The 21,098-nt window shown below is 41.4% G+C and overlaps 4 protein-coding genes, 2 non-coding genes and 1 pseudogene across 7 annotated transcripts; 2 read left to right on the top strand and 5 right to left on the bottom strand.

Moving 5' to 3' along the window:
• The first annotated feature begins 532 nt into the window (after window positions 1-532).
• On the top strand, window positions 533-2,540 carry LOC115757276 (cytochrome c oxidase assembly factor 5). The gene is made up of 3 exons (XM_030697446.2): window positions 533-709; window positions 828-932; window positions 2,126-2,540. Exons 1-3 carry the CDS (start codon window positions 641-643, stop codon window positions 2,165-2,167), a joined length of 216 nt encoding a protein of 71 aa, XP_030553306.1. The 5' UTR covers window positions 533-640; the 3' UTR covers window positions 2,168-2,540.
• LOC115757270 (alpha-galactosidase-like) lies at window positions 2,415-6,428 on the bottom strand. The gene is made up of 15 exons (XM_030697441.2): window positions 6,235-6,428; window positions 5,293-5,351; window positions 5,138-5,194; window positions 4,994-5,028; window positions 4,797-4,900; window positions 4,595-4,670; window positions 4,442-4,500; window positions 4,210-4,275; window positions 4,020-4,103; window positions 3,690-3,754; window positions 3,501-3,583; window positions 3,329-3,419; window positions 3,188-3,237; window positions 2,730-2,870; window positions 2,415-2,653 (listed from the first exon to the last, which is right to left on the bottom strand). The coding sequence occupies exons 1-15, from the start codon at window positions 6,426-6,428 to the stop codon at window positions 2,567-2,569; spliced, it is 1,251 nt and encodes a 416-aa protein (XP_030553301.1). The 3' UTR covers window positions 2,415-2,566.
• A 2,436-nt stretch (window positions 6,429-8,864) lies between these two features.
• On the bottom strand, window positions 8,865-12,893 carry LOC115757271 (alpha-galactosidase-like). 2 transcript variants are annotated; one of them, XM_048282471.1, is made up of 15 exons: window positions 12,387-12,893; window positions 11,596-11,654; window positions 11,446-11,488; window positions 11,286-11,364; window positions 11,089-11,192; window positions 10,888-10,963; window positions 10,735-10,793; window positions 10,503-10,568; window positions 10,327-10,410; window positions 9,995-10,059; window positions 9,806-9,888; window positions 9,632-9,722; window positions 9,491-9,540; window positions 9,185-9,325; window positions 8,865-9,107 (listed from the first exon to the last, which is right to left on the bottom strand). In XM_048282471.1, the coding sequence occupies exons 1-15, from the start codon at window positions 12,578-12,580 to the stop codon at window positions 9,021-9,023; spliced, it is 1,281 nt and encodes a 426-aa protein (XP_048138428.1). In that variant the 5' UTR covers window positions 12,581-12,893; the 3' UTR covers window positions 8,865-9,020. The 2 variants fall into 2 exon arrangements, with proteins under 2 accessions (XP_048138428.1, XP_030553302.1); XM_030697442.2 differs by having other exon boundaries at window positions 11,286-11,320; window positions 11,432-11,488; window positions 12,387-12,890.
• A 228-nt stretch (window positions 12,894-13,121) lies between these two features.
• Window positions 13,122-17,605, top strand: LOC115757278 (annotated as a pseudogene).
• Window positions 16,537-16,637, bottom strand: LOC115757282. The gene has a single exon (XR_004017305.1). It is a non-coding gene; the product is annotated as a small nucleolar RNA snoR69Y (small nucleolar RNA).
• LOC115757281 lies at window positions 17,289-17,391 on the bottom strand. The gene has a single exon (XR_004017304.1). It is a non-coding gene; the product is annotated as a small nucleolar RNA snoR69Y (small nucleolar RNA).
• A 1,082-nt stretch (window positions 17,606-18,687) lies between the features above and the next one.
• Window positions 18,688-20,068, bottom strand: LOC115757273 (probable aquaporin TIP3-2). Its single transcript, XM_030697444.2, has 3 exons — window positions 19,736-20,068; window positions 19,229-19,479; window positions 18,688-19,117 (listed from the first exon to the last, which is right to left on the bottom strand). Exons 1-3 carry the CDS (start codon window positions 19,872-19,874, stop codon window positions 18,725-18,727), a joined length of 783 nt encoding a protein of 260 aa, XP_030553304.1. The 5' UTR covers window positions 19,875-20,068; the 3' UTR covers window positions 18,688-18,724.
• Window positions 20,069-21,098: the final 1,030 nt, after the last annotated feature.

The following is a 21,098-nucleotide window of genomic DNA, read 5'->3' as shown; positions in this document are numbered from 1 at the left end:
AGTTCGATCTCCCGGTCATCGTCAATTCTTTGTGGCCACCTCAAAAATCATGGCGCGGGAGTCTCCAGTACCCCAGTGTGGTGGTCGGAACGTCTGTTGGTGATTCATACAAGTCGGGGCCAGCCCGGGATTGATTAACACGGACCGTAATAACATCTTGTGCTCCAATTTGCAATCCTCAAAGATAATTCATATTCATAATCACCTTATACAAAGTGAGGTTAACACTCGGAGAGCAGCAAATTACAATTCTTTTTCTTTTTTTTTTTGGTCGCAAGTTTTTCTCCTAGTTGAGAACTTGGAATGAATGTTCATACTTCATAGCACTAAATTCTAGCAGTGTGCCGAAACGATGCATAGCTTTCATGAATTCATCAGACCGGACAATATTTAGTTTTATTCTGTGTAAATCTTATAAATTAATCTCCGTATGCTTAAGATTATTATGTCTCTTTTGTCGGTCCGAAGCCGAATACTCGGGGCGGTGAAAACGTGGCGCCACGGTCGGGGGCGCAGTCGCTCGAGCCGTCGTTAACGCAAGATCGAACGGCCTGGTAAATCATTCTCTGTAAACCCTAGGGCATAAATCCCACTCTCTCTCTCTAGAGAGAGTCAAGGTTTGAACTGTACAGGACCCAAGATGTCGAAGTCTTGCAAGGGCCTGGCTATGGAGCTCGTCAAGTGCCTCAGCGAATCCGATTGCGTCAAGGTTCGGCCTCGCGGTTTTCCCTTGATGATATCTCGTGCCTTGATTTTGACCGTGCTTTCGGCGGGGCCGCGCGATGCGAGTCGTGGCTTTTTTGATCGCTCTCGTGGCGGTTTTACAGGTGGAGAAGCGATCGTACAGGGAGTGCGCTGGAGAGAAGAGCCCGTCCATATCCAGCGAGTGTGTGGGATTGAGGGAGACTTACTTCAACTGCAAGAGAGGCCAGGCATCTCTCTCTCTCTCTCTCTCTCTCAATTTCAGCTTTCAGGCTCTGTCGAATCATACATAAGTAGAAATAGGAAGAAACTGGATTGCTTCTTTCAAGTATAGATTTGTTCCTTGATGTTTCTTCAGTTTTCTTAGCTAAATATGGTTTTACCACAACAAGAATTGAGTTGGTAGATACAGTTCTTTTAAAGATTCCTCAAGTTTTTTATTCTGGAGTAGTTGTTTTCGTGGGTATGGATCAGTTAGGAGTTCTCGTTTGATAGGTGAGATAAAAGCATTCGCTTTCTCGTACAGCAAAGTGCGAAATGTTTGGTGGACTGAGCTGCTTGGAGAGGGACAGTGAAACGTAGTTTAGGAAATGCATCTTTTTTGAGGACTGATACGATTTTCGTGCCTTTACTTCGCTGTTATGCCAGTTGATCAATGGAGTCATATTAAGAACGCACGTTGGCCCTGAGCAATTTGATTGGTTACCGAAAGTTCCGGCATGGTATAGTTGGTTTTTGTTGGCCATGCAGAGTAAATATCTTGAGTGGTTTCAACCCTTGAGCTGATTTTCCCTGCCATCTTTTGGTACTCAAAGCAGCAAACCAAGTTGGGGAATGTTATTGGATGAGGGCCTTCATTCTCTTAAGGCCACTCATGAACCGCCATTAAGTAGATTTTAGATCTTCTCCTAGTGTGCTTGCTACATGACTTGATTCATGGTAGCTAGTGTCGTTTCTCTGACTATTCACAGACATGCTCAGTCAATTTTATCTAGTTAGTTTTTGAAACTTGTATGGTGTTGTCGTTCGTCGTTTCGTACAAGTAGTTCAGTTTGGAAGGGTTAAATGCCTGATGGATGTAATGTGGTGGCAGAGAGAAAAAGAGACACCCATGTGGATTTTGGGTGTCCATTCCGCTTTTAGAGAGAGAAATCGTGAAGAACTAGAACTAGTTAGTTTTGCTTTAAGCCAGCTGTAGTCACACACACTTCTAAGTCGGTTCTTTCTTGTTGGAAGCTTCCTCGGTGGCCAGATAAATGTGTTTATGTAAGTGTTTCTGTTTTATTTGTTTCAGTTTTTGTGTGTACAAGGACAAAAAGAGTATGATATGATTTCCATGAGAGGAGCTGAACATGGTGATTCTTACTACCATTTGATTGTAAGTAATGTAACTCTCTAACTCTGCGTTTAATTTTTTGCCCAGGTTGACATGAGAGCAAGGATTCGAGGAAACAAGGGTTACTGACTGGCTGTTCTTGTAGTTGTTGTGCCAACTTACGAAACTTTTTTACGTAAGAGGACCTCCAAACACGATGTCTGATTGGGTTGTAGCAAGTCAACTGCTAGGGCATGGTTGGATCTGAAGACTGCTAACATCATCCAATTGCTTTCTTACTTCTGTGTTTTCTTTTCTTCATTGTCATGCTAACTGTAAGTCACTGGGGGGTGTGGGGATGGCGTTGCAGGGGTTTGTTTTATAGGGAACCTAGGAAGACTGCTGAACTTGGTGATCATATCTCATTAAATATGAACGATTCAGTGGTTTATTTTTTACATCAATGATGAAATAGAATCCAATAAGCAGAGATTTAGTTCTGCACAACCTTATTTTCTACCCAGTTTCCTTTCTCCTGATGTTCCTGTGTTATTGCGGAGTCAAAACATACATGACACAAGCGTGGGAGTCGATATCAGCTGAGATTTGTCCCCTGACTGAACTTTGGGTGGAATGCTGCACCAAAATTCAGTAAATTTTTTGTGAGCACAGTTCATCAAATAAGCAAGTAGGTTTGGTTCTGAAGTCTCACCATCCACAAGTCTCTTGCATCGACTAGTGTCGTAGAGTTGAGACCAATGTCGGACCAAGTGGCAGTGACCGTAGCTCTCGATGAACCTCTATTCCATAGAACCAACGCTACCTTGTTCGCGCTGAGGGGACCTGCCCAAACCTACATTGTTGTGGATGAGATTCTGCTAAAAATGATAGGATGGGCAACAATTTTTCAAAAGGGCAAGTATACTTGAAGTTCTAAAACTTATAGCTGACAAACGAAAATGTTCTAAAACTTATAAAGAAAGTGCAATTGAGTATAAAAACTTCTAAAAAGTGTAATCAAGTCTCAAAATTCATAGAGAAAGTGCAATCGAGTCTTTAAAAATTTTAAAAAATGCAATCAAGTCTTAAAACTTGTCAAGTTGGTGCAATCAAGAATATGTAGTGTTGTTTTTAGTTGAACCAAGACGGATAATACCTAAGAAAGTTTACCTCAAGATTGCCATCTGACTTAACCTTTTTCCCCTGAGCGCCAAGGCTATCTGCAAAAAAGTTCGAATGCTTTCAGCAAAAGCATTTTCTGAGGAAAGCTTCAATGTTGGGCATTCCATTGAAGCAACATTTTATTGATACCTTGATTAACAGCAATAACTTCCTTGTTGCTCAGCAACTTGAGGGTCGTCTTGTCCATCGATCGCACATCACAACCAATCAACAAGGGAGCCTGTTCAGCAGGCGAAAAGTAATCTCATGAAAACGCTTCTTGCCTGACGTCTGTTTATTTCAATATGTGAATTGTTCATACCTTGGCCAATGCCCATATGCTGAAATGCGACCGGTATTCTTCTGTGGTCATTCCGCCATTTCCGACTTCAAGCATGTCGGGATCTGAACACATTTCATTCCAAAATGACTTGTTGATTGTCCATCTTGCAAGTTCGTCTCTTTCAATCTCTATTTTCGAATTTCAAATTTATTAAGAAAACTTTATTACCATTCCATCCACCAGGTCCAGCATACGACGCCCATTTATCATTCTGATCCGCCCGAGATGTCATGCTGATGCAAAGAGAAAATTCCCATAACTTGTTTATTGCCTCTGAAGTGAAGTCATATGAACATGAGCTGAAGAGATCGCCGAGTCGATCATTTCATTGGTTTATGTTGACGGAAACCAATTCCCAGATGGGGAAACTTGATCATAGGCTTCAAGATTGGTTCCATTCCATCATGCACAGAGATTTAAAAATCATACCGCTTTTTCTTTTTTGATTGAGTGTAGCAACTAGGACATGAAGCAGATGCTATGTTTATGTTCAGTCACCTGTCCCAGTGGTCAGAAATGTCTCCGGTCGTTCTCCAGCTATTCCCTATGGCCGAAGCCCAAGTTGCAGGGTCTTCTTGTCCCCTGAAGTTGTGGTGCAAAAAGTGAGTTCTCTCTTGCTTATGTCAATTTAAGAGCACAAACGCAAATGATGGATGAGATAATTAATCCTGCAAAAAGCTCAACTCACCATTCACAGAGAGAGAAGAAGATTTTTCTTCCAGAGTTCAACAGGGCTTTACTCATGATTGGGTACCTTTAGCAATGTAGTTTTAGTAAGGAAAACAAAAGTTCACCATTGATTATTAATGGCAGAATCACTTTGACAATTATGCTTAATAGATTTGGTACATTATATTATGTGATGAATGATGATATTCAGCAGCCAAAGCGTGCGAAACAATCGGAAAAAAACTGCATACCTTTCCTTGGGACTCGTACCAGGATTGTTGCAGTTATCGTACTTCAAGTAATCAACCCCCTACCAAGATAGAAAACATTAGAGCGAGTGTGTGAGCAAGCGAGACGATGCAAACTAATAATGGCTCAGTTCTTCAGACACTATTGAGTTCTACCCAGGAAGCAAAAGTTTTCGCATCTTGCTCTTCATAACCGAGCGATCCGGGCATTGTTTTACTGCATGTTTGAGATCTGCGAAAAGAGACCATATTGGAAGTTTGTATGGTAATCAAATGATGGTTTTTCTCTCTTCCCGTTCTTATTCGCCATATGTAATGAACTTAAAAAGCCTTGCTTTAGTTAATGTTATGGCCATACCCAGCATCTGAGTAGATCCCAAGCTTCAGGCCTTTGCTGTGAACATAATCAGCTAGTGCCTTAATTCCAGATGGAAATGCTGAAGCCTTGGCAACCAAATTACCCTGCCGCAATTATCGAATTTCCCTCTTTTTGATAACTCTAACCGATCTTTTTACTCTTATCATATGGTAGTGAGACAAGACAGAGAAGTGTACCTGAGAGTCTCTATTAAGCTCAGCCCAGCAATCATCTTTAAAAGGAAAAAGAGGGAAAAAATGCAGAAACAACAAGATGAGATATATTGATTTACACAGTTCATTATTTGGCATGAACACTTGAGCAGATACATATCAACCCACCTAAGTTTACATACTCGTATCCTAGTGCAGCAAGTCCCGTTGAGACCATCGCATCCGCTGTGACATTCAGAGAGAGAGAGTTATCAAGTCACTGAACCAGATTAAATCCTGCGATGTTCTCGATCGATTCCACCGGCGCCCGTTAATCAAATTACCTGTTTCCTTTATCAAGATTTCGTTGATGTGACGGTGGAAATGATTCCAGCTATTCCATCTGTTCACCTCTCAGAAGAATCAAATTGCCCATATCAGATCAAACATTAGGTAGAATATCAGTTTCCCATTTCATTTGGTATAAAACGCCTCTTGGAATTTCTTAGAAGTAATCAAAATGGATTGAACACTCCATTATGTGCCAATGCATAAAAGAAAATATTTCTTCTTAAAGACATCTCACCATGATCTGATTCTCAAGGCAATAACACAGTAATTTAGTACACTCCAAAGTACAAATGCAGTCCACAGAACTATTTAATGAATACACAGGAGTCATGGTACAAGTGATACTTTTTATCTCCTTTGATTGTCCAAAGTCTGTGAAAACCTGGGAATCCAAATGTAATGTGTCAGCTAAAATAGACCATATTGAAAAAACAGCTTGCAAGATCTGTCCTTTTTTTTCCTCGCATTTAGAGCTCTCAACTGCTTCCTGACATTGGTGACCTTAATCATCTGTCAAATGATCATCACAGGAAGCCTAATAAACTGCAATTCCAGTAACCATCTGGTATGCAAATCTAATTGTTGGCTCTCTAATGTCTGTTTCTACTTCTCCTTGCCAATTCAATCCTACTTGACTAATTAAACGGAAAATCAATTGACTTTCCACAAATAAGCAAAGATTCATTCATGGATCCATTTCATGTAGAAAAAGTATGACTTAAAACTTCAAAGTAAGCGACAAAAATGAGGAGAGTGGCATGTTTAGGCTAATGCGATTCTCGCACGGTTCACGGATTGTAGAGCATTTTCCCATGGCAGAAAAACAGAAAGATCCTACCTTTCTTCATATTAAAATTATGATTAGTTCTGTTCGATCAATTAATCAGTTCCCGTCATGAGAAGGTTGAAAGGAGAAACAAGTAGTAATCTCTTACCCCATTTGAGGAGTCAAACCGAGCCCGTTATCAAGAAGCTTTCTTCTGATTTGGTTTCTTGCAATGAGTACGTCCATGCTAACGTTCATCACTGGCCGTCCAGCGGCAGCGACACCAGCATATAGAATGCACGCAGCTATCACCACCACCACTCCAACCGCGGACCGCCCTCTCGAATTGAATGAAGTAGCCATTGCCTCTCCCAAAACAAACTAAAATATGCAGTTAGCTACTGAAGGAACCAGAAAGCGTAGTTGATTGTATTTGTAAGTATCAAAAGATGGAATAATGTCAAGATAACAGCTCAGCATTGAAAACCCGCTGACGACAACAACAACAACAACGACAACAAAAAAGAAAAAATGCAAAAGCTTGCTACCGTTTTACATTTCGTTGTCATCGTGGTTTTTAATTAATTTTTCGGACAATGGAACCTTGGATATGTAGGCATGTACAACTTGTGGTCGTGATGCTCGAATTGTTTAAAATTATCTGTTTCTTCTTCTTCTTTCTTAGGCTTTCTGATGAGATGAAATGGACGTAAAGCTGATGCTTGCTTCTCGTGATGATTTGAGAGACTGGATCATAAGGTTTTGTTCAAGACGCGCAAGACTCCCTCGTCGGCACGTCGGACCTTGTTCATCAGGGCTCCTTGAGATCTTGTCTGAACGAGATTTTTTTCTTAGTCCAATGATGCAGTCACTCGTTAACAAACGAAATAAAATCAGATGATTTCCGAGAACTTCAGATGGGGTCGTCCAACTTTTCTATCTGGGTGCCCAGTTCCATTGTTTTGATAATTAACTAAGCTCAACAAGTTGTCATGAAACTTCCCTCGGCCCGAAAAGTGACTGCAACTTCATCAATCTTTCTGGCGATGGAAGCTTCGCATAACTTCTGTAACGGGTTCAATCAAACAGCCGATAAAAAGATGACAGAGCATCGCGAACATCGACTCCGTTCGCCACGCACGTTTGCGACGGCAGCTCGATTTGGCATTTTATCATTTCGGGCAACAGCTTGCGTCTGTCGCCATCACGAACACCGGCGGAGCATCTCATGTTCGATCGATTGTAATTGGCGGAATTTAATTTTTCGCTCGGCTCATGGGATTTCTCGATTCTCTTTTCCCTGCGTGTTTTATCCGTTTGCATGCAGCGGGTTGCGTTTGATGTCGTGTGGAATCGAGAAGCCAACAAAAACGCATCGTCGTCTTTGCTTGACCCCAAAGACGAGCAAGGGCCGTCTTCGCTTTGAAAAACATTCAGCTAATAATGGGTGGGTGGCTCAGGCCGGATCGAAAATAATCGGATTCATATTGACTCATCTAACATATTTTAACTCATTTTAATACAATGCAAACTTATAAAAATCGTTAAGTAAGGGTTGGGTCACCCATCAAATGAGTGGATCGGGACTAAAATAATCTGACAACTCATCTAACCCGTTTTAATACATTTCAATTCAATGTAAGTTTATATAAATCGTTCTATAAGGGTCAGACCTTCAAATGGGTGGATCAAGACTAAAATGATTCGATTCATATTGATTCATTTGACTCATTTTCAATGTTGGTGAGCGGTTCCATATTGCTTATAGGTTCCACTGAAATCTATCATGTCATAGGTTCTAAGGTCACTTTTAATTAAGCAAAATGAAAGTATACACAACAACAAAAATAAAAATTTATAATTTGTCAATAGAAATGGGAAAATTACGAAAAAGTCCTAGACATATTACAATTGTGTCAATTTAGTCATAAACTCTCTTTTTTTGTGCCAATTCAGTCTTAAACCTTCTACACCTAAGCCAATTCAGTTCTTCGACTAACTTTAGCCGACATTCGCTGAATGAATAATATTTCAATAATTTTTTTTATTTTTTATTTTCTTTTTTTTCCTTTCCTTTCCTTTTCTTTGTGTCTTCTTTTCCTCTTGCCTATGGCCAGCCGCCTGATTGGGGAACGGACAGAGCCGACCAGGGGCGAGTTTGGCCTTGCCTAGGCTGAGCCTCACCACTGCCATTGAGCAAGCTCGCCGACGACGGCGAGGCCGAGCCCCGCCGTCACTTTGCAGATATAGATAAAAGTTCCATCGGTTATCATCATCATCATCATCATCTGTCGTCATCATCTCGAGCTTCGCAGGCGAAAGCCAAAGAAGAAAGAGAGAGAGGGATTAAAAAAAGAAGAAGAAAATTCCCCAACAGAAGATCATGAACAATCAATCGCTGCAGCCGCAACTCTCGCACAATCTGATCGGCTCTCTTCTCATCATACCGCCGCCATCATTCTCGCTTCGATGCTCAAGCATTTTCCCTACATCCATACGAACACAAACTCTGTCTCTCTCGGAGCTTCTGAATTCCCAAACTCAAGGTGTGTGATTCTCTCTCTCTCTCCTTCGTCACTGGAGACCAGCCCGACCCATTTAACACATTTTGACCATTTTCGATTCAATGTAAGTTTAGCCCATGTGGATTTCGGGTGTCCATTCCACACCTTTAGGGTGAGAAATCGTGAAGAAATAGAACTGGTCTGTTTTAGTTTCAGCCAGATTTAGTCAGTCAAACCCTTGTAAATCAGTTCTTTCTTGTTGGAAGCTTCATTATTGGCCAGATGAAATAACGACTGCTGAACTTGGTGATCATATCTCTGTCATATGATGACGATTCAGTGGTTTATTTCTTACATCAATGATGAAACAGGATAAAAAAAGCACAGATTTTTCTTTTTTCTGCACGGCCTTTATTTTCAACCCAGTTTCCTTTCTCCTGACGTTCCCGCGTTATTGCGGAGTCAAAACATACATGACACAAGCGTGGGGGTTGATGTCAGCTGAGATTTGTCCCCTGATTGAACTTTGGGTGGAATGCTGCACCATAATCCAGTAAATTTTTTTGTGAGCACAGTTCATCAAATAAGCAAGTAGGGCTGGTTCTGAAGTCTCACCATCCACAAGTCTCTTGCATGGACTAGTGTCGTAGAGCTGAGACCGATGTCGGACCAAGTGGCAGTGACCGTGGCTCTCGATGAACCTCTATTCCATAGAACCACCGCTACCCTGTTCGCGCTGAGGGGACCTGCCCAAACCTACATTGTTGCGGATGAGATTCTGCTAAAAATGATGGGACGGGCAACGATTTTTCAAAGGGATAAGTGTACTTGCATTTCTAAAACTAGTCAAGTTGGTGCGATCAAGCATATGCAGTGTTGGTTTTAGCTGAACCATGACAGATCATACCGAAGAAAGTTTACCTCAAGATTGCCATCTGACTTAACCTTTTTCCCCTGAGCGCCAAGGCTATCTGCAAAAAAGTTCGAATGCTTTCAGCAAAAGCATTTTCTGAGGAAAGCTTCATTGTTGGGCATTCCGTTGAAGCAAGATTTTATTGACACCTTGATTAACAGCAATAACTTCCTTGTTGCTCAGCAACCTGAGGGTCGTGTTGTCCACCGATCGCACATCACAACCAATCAACAAGGGAGCCTGTTCAGCAGGCCAAAAGTAATCTCATGAAAACGCTTCTTGCCTTATGTGTCTGTTTATTTCAATATGTGAATTGTTCATACCTTGGCCAATGCCCATATGCTGAAATGCGACCGGTATTCTTCTGTGGTCATTCCGCCATTTCCGACTTCAAGCATGTCGGGATCTGAACACATTTCATTCCAAAATGACTTGTCGATTGTCCATCTAGCAAGTTCCTCTCTTTCAATCTCAATTTTTGAATTTCAAATTTATTAAGAAAACTTCATTACCATTCCATCCACCAGGTCCAGCATACGACGCCCATTTATCATTCTGATCCGCCCGAGATGTCATGCTGATGCAAAGAGAAAACTCCCATAACTTATTTATTGCCTCAGAAGTGAAGTCATATGAACATGAGCTGAAAAGATCGCCGAGTTGATCATTTCATTGGTTTATGTTGACAGAAACCAATTCCCAGATGGGGAAACTTGATCATAGGCTTCAAGATTGGTTCCATTCCATTATGCATAGAGATTTAAAAATCATTCCCCTTTTTCTTTTTTGATTTGAGTGTTAGCAACTAAGACATGAAGAAGATGCTATGTTTATGTTCAGTCACCTGTCCCAGTGGTCAGAAATGTCTCCGGTCGTTCTCCAGCTATTCCCTATGGCCGAAGCCCAAGTTGCAGGGTCTTCTTGTCCCCTGAAGTTGTGGTGCAAAAAGTGAGTTCTCTCTTGCTTATGTCAATTTAAGAGCACAAACGCAAATGATGGATGAGATAAAGCTCAACTCACCATTCACAGAGAGAGAAGAAGATTTTTCTTCCAGAGTTCAACAGGGCTTTACTCATGATTGGGTACCTTTAGCAATGTAGTTTTAGTAAGGAAAACAAAAGTTCACCATTTATTATTAATGGCAGAATCACTTTGACAATTATGCTCAACAGATTTGGCACATTATATTATGTCATGAATGTTCATATTCAGCAGGCAAAGCGTGCGAAACAATGGGAAAAAAACTGCGTACCTTTCCTTGGGACTCGTACCGGGATTGTTGCAGTTATCATACTTCAAGTAATCAACCCCCTACCAAGATAGAAAGCATTAGAGCGAGCGTGTGATTGGGTGAGATGATTCAAACAAATAGTGGCTCAATTCTTCAGACACTATTGAGTTCTACCCAGGAAGCAAAAGTTTTTGCATCTTGCTCTTCATGACCGAGTGATCCAGGCATTGTTCTACTGCATGTTTGAGATCTACAAAAAGAGACCAGATTGAAGTTTATATGGTAATGAAACGATGGTTTCTCTCTTTTCCAGTTCTCTTTCGCCTCATGTAATGAACTTAAGAAGACTTGCTTTAGTTAACGTTATGGCCATACCCAGCATCGGAGTAGATCCCAAGCTTCAGGCCTTTGCTGTGAACATAATCAGCTAGTGCCTTAATTCCAGATGGAAATGCTGAAGCCTTGGAAACCAAATTACCCTGCCGCAATTATCGAATTTCCCTCTTTTTGATAACTCTTAAATCTCTAACCGATCTTAATACTCTTATCATAGACAAGATATAGGAGTGTACCTGAGAGTCTCTATTAAGCTCAGCCCAGCAATCATCTTTAAAAGAAAAAAAAGAAAAAAAGAGGGGAAAAAAGCAGAAACTATAAGAATTCAGACAATGCTTTCTACTGTTTATGATTTTACAAGAGCAGAAACATATGAACCAACCTAAGTTTACATACTCGTATCCTAGTGCAGCAAGTCCTGATGAGACGATCGCATCCGCTGTGACATTCACAGAGAGAGAGACAGAGAGGTATTAAAGTCACCGAGTCGGGTTAAATCCCGCAATGTTTTCGGTCGATTCCATCGGCTCATGTTAATCAAGTTACCTGTTTCCTTTATCAAGTTTTCGTTGATGTGACAATTGAAGTGGTTCCAGCTATTCCATCTGTTCACCTCTCAGAAGAATCAAGTTGCCCATATCAGATCAAACATCAGGTAGAATATCAGTTTCCCATTTCATCTGGCATAAAAAGCCTCTTGGAATTTCTTAGAAGTAATCAAAATGGATTGAACACTCAATTATGTGCCAATGCATAAAAGAAAATATTCCTTCTTCTTGCAAGAAAATGGCGAAAAAGACGTCTCACCACGATCTGATTCTTAAGACAACAACATAGTAATTTAGGACACTCCAAAGTCCAAATGCAGTGCACAGAAGTATTCAATAAATACACAGGAGTCATGGTACACGTGAAACATTTTGTCTCCTTTGATTGTCCAAAGTTTGCGAAAACCCAGGAATCCAAATGTGATGTGTCAGCTAGAATAGACCATACTGAAAAAACAGCTTGCAAGATCTGTTTTTTTCTTGCATTTAGAGCTCTCAACTGCTTCCTGACACTGGTGACCTTAATCATCTGTTAAATGATCATCACAGGAAGCCTAATAAACTGCAAGTCCAGTAATCATCTGGTGTGCAAATCTAATTATTAGCTCCCTGATGTCTGGACTGTTTGTACTTCTCCTTGCCAATTACATCCTACTTGTAACCACGCCAAAAAATAGGAAGATCTTATCTTTCTTTCTTCATATTCAAATTATGATTAGTTCTGTTCGACCAATCAATCAGTTCCGGTCATTAGAAGCTTGGAAAGAGAGACAAGTAGTAATCTCATACCCCATTTGAGGAGTCAAACCGAGCCCGTTCTCGAGAATCTTTCTTTTGATTCCGTCTCTCACACCGAGCACGTCCACGCTAACGCTTGCCATTGACCGTCCAGCGGAGGCGACACCAGCGCATAGAATGCACGCAGCTAACACCACCGCCACTCGAACCGCGGACCGCCCTCTCGAATCGAACGGAGTAGCCATTGCTCGAAGGTGCTTCTCTCCCAAAACAAACTGGAAAAAAAAAACTTGCAGAGTTAGCTACTGAAGGAGCCAGAAAGCGTAATTGGTCGTAATATATATGGATCAGAAGACGGCACGAGGTCAAGATAACAGCTCAGCTTTGAAAACCGACAACAACAACAACACCAACAACAAAATGCAGAAGAACTTAATGCTCGGTCGCAACCAATCCTCATCTCGTTGTCATCGTAATTTCTATTTAATTTCTGGGATGATTGAACGTGGGGATTTGTACGCATGTGCAACCTTTCCTTTTCCCTCCGTTCGCATTCACGAGAACACTGACCGTGGTCGCGACGCTCAAATTGTTTAAGATTATCTGTTTCCTTTTCTTTCTCGTGATGTTTTGTGAGACTGGGTCCTAAGGTTTTTGTCGAGTCTTACGCGCAAGACTTTCTTGTCGGGACCTTGAGATCTTGCCTGAACGAGATTTTACCTTGGTCCAATGATGCAGTCACTCGTTAAAAACCGAAATTAACAAAATAATTCCTAAGAACACGAGATGGGTCCATCCAACTTTCTCTATCTGGGTGCCCTGTTCCATTGTTTTGGTAAATTAACCAAGCTTCTTAACAAGTTGCCCTGAAACCTCCCTCGACCCGAAAAATCACTGCAACTTCATCATCTTTCTAGCGATGGAAGCTTCACATAACTTACTGTAACGGGTCTAATCGAACAGCCGATTAAAGGATGATGAAGCACCGCGAATATCGACTCCGTTTGCCATGCGTGTTTGCAATGGAAACTTGATTTGGGGTTTTACCGGTTTGGGCAACAGCTTGCGTCCGACGTCATGGCAAACATCGGCGGAGCGTAGCATTTCGATTGATTGTAAGATGGCGGAATTTAGTTCTTAGATCGGTTCGTGGGATTTCTCGACTCTTTTTTGCTGCGTGTTTTATCCGTTTGCATGCAGCAGGATGCGTTTTGATGTCATGTGCATGGTTGGACTCGGACTTTGTCACCACTCACCACGCATCCACCTTTTGACAGTGAAACGCCGTATCGAGTGGGAATCGAGAAGCCCACGGAAACGCATCGTCGTCTTTGCTTGACTCCAAAGTCGTCTGCGTTTTTGAATAGATTCATCTCCCCCAATCAGATTAAGGATCTCCAAGATGGACGAGTAGACCTTCAAGTCAAGCGAGCAAGGGTCGCCTTCGCTTTGAAAAGCATTGAGATAATTAAATTGGTGGTGTCTATAAATGTACGTGCGTATCAATTATCACGAATGATGTGACACGAAGACGGGAAATTTTAATATTCGGATAATCCATGCTTAGAAGGTCAGGTCCACACAATTATTAAATAAGCTACCGGTGAGCATAGTCCGAATTGATCCGATTTTCTGTTAAACCGGACCGATCATCGGCCCTTTTTAAGAAACCAACATATTGATTTGTGCTGATGAATGGTCGAATTACGGAGATTAAGACCTGTTCGATCCCTTCTTTCCCAAAAGGAGCTTGAGCCAAGTCCTCAACCTCATGGACTAGCTAACAGAGGACCCGTTCCAGGCATCCCGCGGCTTCGGCGGCGTTCTGAGGAGAGACTGGGACGTGAAGGAGGACGACGAGGCTCTTGAACTCTGGATCTACATGCCCAGGCTGAGCAAGGAGGACGTGAAGGTGTTGGTGGAGCAGAACACCCTGATCGTCAGGGGAGAAGGCGGGGGGCCAGAGGTGGGCAAGGAGGAGGGCCGGCGGAGGTACTCCAGAAGGATCGACCTGCCCCCCAACTTGTATTGGCTAGACGAGGTTAAGGCGGAGATGAGGAATGGAGTGCCGAAGGTGGTGGTGCTCGAAGCGCATGAAGGAGAGAGGAAGGATGTGTTGAAGGTGGTGGCTCCCCTTGTTTCTTCAACATTTTTATTTTTATTTTTAAATAAAAAAGAAAATTATCTTTGTGCGGTCTGATCGGCCCGATTTTCCCTTGGAACCAAGAACCATACCACCCAAACAACAGCTTCACCTTGAAGATCCGTGGACCGGATTGATGACCTCCAAAATAGGACCAAACCGTCTAATTCCGACCAGTTCGGACAATTCTTGATCCGATCGGTCCATCTTGCTCGCCCCTTATATAATCAATCCAATGAGTTTCTAGAAATCGTTAAGGATTGGCCCATCAAATGGATAGATCATGACAAAAATGGTCCAATACTTATAGACTTATCTCAACGTAAACTTATGGAAATAATTGAGTAAGGATCGAGCTATAAGCGGGTGAATCAAGACGAAAATAGTCCAACCCATGTAAATTCATCTAACCAGTTTTGACTAATTTCAATATAATGCAAATTTATAGAAATCGCTGAGTAAGGATTAAAATGGTTAAACCCATATAAACTCTTCTAATTTATTTTGACCCATTTCAATGTAATGTAAATTTATAGATCAAATACAATTTACAGTAATCATATAAAGATTGGGCCATCATATAGGTGAATCGAGTAAAAAATGGTATGACTTATATTAACTCATTTAACTCATTTTGACCTACCCATTTTCAATAAAAGTGAGCAGTTTTAAATTTCATCCGACATTTGTAAGGTTTCAATATCTGACATTTTTTCACTTAAGCAAAACGTGAAGCTGAACGCAACAAAAAAAAAATGACATTAATTCATGAAAGAAAAACATGTAAAATCACAAAACTTCGATTTCCAATTCTCCATGAAAAATTGTACCACAGTACTTACATTACCAGTTCATGATTTGTTTGAAGAAACCTCTTCTTCTATCCTTTACCATCTCCTATAGATATTTATACCCGTAAGCTCTACATTCAACCTATTAAGAACTTACTTGTTGGCCCAGAGGGGATCAAACCATTAAGAGTAACTTTGAGATCAAAATGTCCTGTCATAAAGGAGCTTTACCTTTACTTGCAATTCACTCTCGTCCATCAAGACTACATCACTTCTGAAATCACAAACACCCAGAGATATCCCTAAAACCAATCTAGCATTTGAGGCAGAGACAAAGGCTCGACAAACCTTAAAAGTTGCTGTAAAAGCGGAGGAAAAGTATCCGCACTACAAATAAAAATGCTGAAACTTCGTTCAAGTGATTCTTGATTATATACCGACTTTTCTTCCTTACTCAGATGACGCTCACCTCGTTCTCTTCTTCTTTCTCGACGTCTGCGCACCACATACGTTTTTCAAACACTTTTAAGGGCATTGAGGATCAAAACTAGCATATGAATTTGATCAAACCAGTTCCGGTTTCGGTTCTAACCATGCTTACTTCTAATTTTCAATTCAATAAAGTTCAAAAAAATGAGGATTGGATCATCAAATGAGTGGATCCTCAACACAAATTAACTCATTCAACTGGTTTTGACCCATCTTCAATTCAATAAAATTTATACAAATGGTCAAGTAAGGGTTGGTCCAGCAAACATGTGGAACGGGTAAAAAATGATTCGATCCGTATTAACTCATTTAATCCATTTTGATCATTTTCAATTCGATGTAAATTTAATGATCATACCCGAGAATTTAATGACCATGCTGGATCCATGCCCGACCCATATCACCAACCTAAGTTCTGAAAGCAGAACCTTTTTTTCTTCTGGCCACAAATACAAAACTCCTCTTTGAAATAGGACTTCTTCGCTGAGCCTCAGAGGATGAATTTCAGCATCAACAAAAGCCATTCGGACAGACAGTTCACTTCCCTCAGAGCAACTGGAAACAAACTTCTCACTCACATAAGATCAGGTACGTTAGCATGGTTCAATCGTAATCATCACTAGGTATATAACCATGCGGACGTATTCATCAAGATCAACACAGACATGAAACAACGAAAATCAAAATCAGACACATGAAACCCAGAAACTTTCCATGTCAGGAAAAGAAACCATCCATCCTCGCAAATCGGTTTGCGAAGAAGAAAAACAGGGGACTTCTACGGGGCTCAGATAAACGTTGGAAACAAGAATTCAACTCACTGACACTGTGACAGGTCTCGGAGAGCTGGGATTATGAACATTCATCATCACTGCTAAGATCACCCCACAAATTACGACGACTATAATTATTCATAGCAATCAACGCGAGATGAAATGACCACCAAGTACACTCACTTAATCCATTTTGACCTATTTCAATGTAATGAAAATTTATAGAAATGTCATGAAAAGGATCCAAGATCCAACTTATATAAACTCATTTAACCCGTTTTGACCGAAATCATTAAGGGTGCGGACCGGGCAAAAAAAAAAAAGATCCAACTATTACCGTCCCATCCCGTTTTGACCCATTTCAATGCAATGGGCACCTAGAGAACTCCTCAAGTAAGGGTTTAGCCGGCAATCGGATCCAAAATGGTCTGACACTCATTTCACCTTTAAAGCAGAAATATTTGTCCTTGTGGCCACAAACACACAACAACTCTTTTGAAACGGGCCTTCTTCACTGAGCCTCAAAGGATGAATTTTCAGCATCAAGAAGAGCCACTCGAAACAGACAGAAACCATTCAATTCACTTCCTTCGCTCATATAAGATCGACCCAGACATGAAAGCAACGAAATCGAAATCAGACACGAAACAAAACGAGAAATCAAAATCAGAAGTCAAACCCAGAAACTTCCCGCATCGACAAAGGGAACCCATCCATCGTCGTAAATCGGCTTGCGAAGAAGGAAAAAACAGGTGACTTCCACGGGCTCAGATAAACGTTGGAAACAAGAGTTCAACTCACTGACCCTGTGACAGGGTCTCGTAGAGCTGGGATTATGAACATTTATCATCACTGCTGAAAATCACCCGACAGATGACACAAACGGCAATAATCGTTCAAAGCAAACAAACGCGAAAGCAGAGGAATCAGCAGGAAGAGAAGAGGAAGGATGCCAAGAATACGAAGAAGCAGGAGGAAGAGGAGGAGGAGGGGGAAAACGACGGCGGAGAAGAGACCCTGATTTTGAAATTGGTTTCGGGTGCGGCGGCGAGGGTTTTGGATACCGATCGCTAAAATGGCCCTTTTATAACCTATTTTTCGAGCTTTTTTTTTTTTTTTTTAACTCGGTCTTATGAAAAAGAAAAAACGAATTATCCGCGCCAAAACTTGGCTCATTGAATCCGATCCACAAAACCCATTTTACCGGCCCTAAACGAGGGACACGAAACCTGTATGACGATATTTTTGGAGTAGAATTTCTGTTCCAGAAATATTTATGAAACAAAAATCCATCCGGTAACATAATTTTTCAAGCAGAAATTCGTTTGGTTACGCAACTTCATTTTTTTTTTATTTCTAATGCTTTAGAAATAGTCTTAGAACCACTTGAATATGTAAAAATAAAAAATAAAAAAATTAACTTCTACTTTCTCGAGCAGAAAAATTAACTTCGACTAGAAGTTGATTTACGAACCAAAAATATTGCCATGCACACCTTGATAAAGGGATTGGGAGTAGGGATGCCAATATTACCGATGCGGAATTTGAAGTGCATTATTTGAAATGGTGCTCGCTATCAGCGTACCTCATAAATTCATTGTGAGATCGGCAATTTAAAATCACAATTATTATAAGAGCTAGTGCCACGAAAACTTCACTATGAAATCGGCAACTTAAAATCATAATTATTATAAAAGCTAATACCACAAAGACGGAGGAAATTAGAAATTTAAAATCATCATAATTATTATAAAAGCTAATACCATGAAAACGGAAGATAAATTTATTGTAAGGTATATTAATTTAAAAAAATTTATGATCAAAACATTAATTTAAAATAAACTTATATATCAATTTAGAATTTTTAATAATAAAAAATTAATTTAAAATAAATTAATCATAAATATATTAAATAAAAAAAATTCGTAATATTAACCTTTTAACCGTAAAATATCGATAATGTCGCGAAACGAGGATTGTGTGAAACTATTAGACACGAGCAGTGGAAATTCTATTGGATGCTGGCTATGGTGTGCATCCATTTTGTAGTGGCATTCTTACTCATTGCTTGCTTCCATAGAAATGGTGTTTTATTACACAAGGCCACACCCAAGTTCACAACAAGTCCTTCGCTTACCTTTCATATGCAAAAGAGACAAAACCCAAAATCCATCCCCCCCTTGAAATGAAACCCTAGTAATCCTCCGGAGCCAACGGCTGGTGAAGAGGACGGTGCGGCGCCTCCATCGTCGGTATCACCATGAACTCGTAGATCAGCCCGGCGAGCCCGCCCCCGATGAACGGGCCCAGCCAGTAGATCCAGTGGTGCCTCCACCTCCACCCCACAAGCGCTGGCCCGAATGCCCTCGCCGGGTTCATGGACGCCCCATCGAACGGGCCCCCCACCAGGATGTTCGCCCCGAGGACAAATCCTATCGCCAGGGGCCCGATGATCCCCAGGCTCCCGCGTCTCGGGTCGACCGCAGTAGCGTAGAACGTGTAGACCAGCGCGAACGTCATCACCGCCTCCAAGAGGAGCCCCCTCAATTCGCCTTCTCCGGAGGCCAAGATGAGCCCGAGCGGTCTCTGCCAGAGCATATCGTCGCATTTCCAATTGATTGTTAAACCAGCGCACAAAGGAAAATTGTGATAAAATCGATCTATCAGTAGCTTATACGAGAATTTAGTAGTTTGTACCATTCCTGCAGTGACCAGCCTCAACAGGAGCGTGGCTACTATAGCGCCAAGGAGCTGCGCGATCCAATAATATGTGGCCCTGACCAGTGAGATCCGGCCTCCTACCAGCGCCCCGAAGGTGACGGCCGGGTTGACATGGCCGCCGGAGACATGGATGCTGGATGCGACGGCAGCAGAGAGCGATAGGGCGGATGCGAGCGCAATCACTATCAAACTAGTAGCTGTCGTGCCGGTGTCTGTGTACATCTTATCTGACAAAAAAGAAAAACGGGAAAGGGGGACAAGAAACATTATGAACACCTAGATCCTCCTTAAAACTAAAATTTATTCGAACGGCGCATGGCCTTTGAATTGTTGGAGAAAATCCTTAACCATATGAAACATTACTCTCATGTTGTTCGTATCAAGAGGCACACGAATCATAAGTTCTACTTTGCTAGACATACAAATAGGAAGGAAAACCAATTGTACTCGTGTCGAAACTATAACAAACGATGAGGATTATACCGAGAGCGAAGATGGAGCCTTCGGCTGCGAAGACAAAGATGAAGGTGGAGAAGAACTCGGCCAAGGCGGCCCGGATGGAGTCCGGGTGCGTGGCCTCATCGTCCCTCCACAGCACGTAGCTCCGAACCGGCGGCGGCATCTTTGTCGGCTGGGCTTTAGCTTATGTCCCTTTTTCACGTCCTCACGCTGTCCCAAGTTCCCCAAACGAGAGAGTTTCGCAGCAGCACTCGGCTTCGGATCTCCCTTTTCCTTCCGCTCGTTCTCGCACGGCTTCGTTTCTTCTCCTCTTCTCTTCTCTTCTCTTACAGAGAGTATAATAAACAAGATGGATGACGATGGAAGGTTGGTGGCTTACTTGCGCTGCTCTCGCTTCTTTGCATGGCGGCGAGGTGGAAGTGTCTTGGTGCTTCAGCCTTGGACTCGTGCGGGACACTTGTGATTTGGGGTGCAGGAACCGCGACACGTATCAATCTTTGTTCCAAACATGAAACGGTCCGTCGTCTTTATCGTTTCGTTTCTTGCTCGTTCTTTTCTTTCATTCCTTCTTGTTTCCTTGGGAGATGTATAGTCTTATCTATCATCTTGTGTTCATTCAATCTTATATTTCGTGTTTATCTTCTAAATTTAAGAAAATTGTCTCAAAATTAAGATTTTGTCAATTAAATCATAAACCTTTTACTTTTATTAATTGAGTCATAAATATTTTCATATTTTATTAATTGAGTCCATCCGATCAAATTTAGCCTAAAATTGTTGACGTGGACGTCGATCACCCTACGGGGCACGACTGGCGTGAATAATTTTTAATAAAAATTTTATATTTTATATTTTTTTATTTTTGATTTTGTCTTTTCTTCTATTTTTTATTTTACTTTTCCTTTTTGCCTCCGTCGGACCTTGTCGATGGTCGGCGGTCGCCTATGCAAGAGCGAGGATTACCCACACTAGCCCATGTGAGGGTGGGCATGGGCGGCCCTCGTCAACCTAGGCTCGGGTGTCCCTTGCCCGATGCCCGCAATGTTTGTCGGCCATGGACGAGGCCCGGTAGTGGCTGGCGAAGGAAAAAAGAAAAAAAAGAAACAAAAATAAATAAATAATAATAAATTCAAAAATAATTAAAATAAATATTAAAATTGTCAACGGTAATGCCGAGCACATAGGACGGCGAAAGTCCACGTTAGTGATCTACTTTTCTATTTCTTGAAAATATTTAGCTTGACCTCACCGTGCCACATAGGATGGTCAAAGTCCATGTTAGTAATCTCTTATCAAAATTGGTTAGATGGACTCAATTGACAAAATGTGAAAATATTTTTTCAGAAAAATGACAATATTTTTCGATGTTAAGTCGAAACCTGAAAAT

The sequence above is a fragment of the Rhodamnia argentea genome, chromosome 1 (genome assembly GCF_020921035.1).
Source record: "Rhodamnia argentea isolate NSW1041297 chromosome 1, ASM2092103v1, whole genome shotgun sequence".
Taxonomy (NCBI): domain Eukaryota; kingdom Viridiplantae; phylum Streptophyta; class Magnoliopsida; order Myrtales; family Myrtaceae; genus Rhodamnia; species Rhodamnia argentea.
Note: the sequence above shows the minus strand (reverse complement) of the source record. Positions and strands in the feature narration are given on the sequence as shown.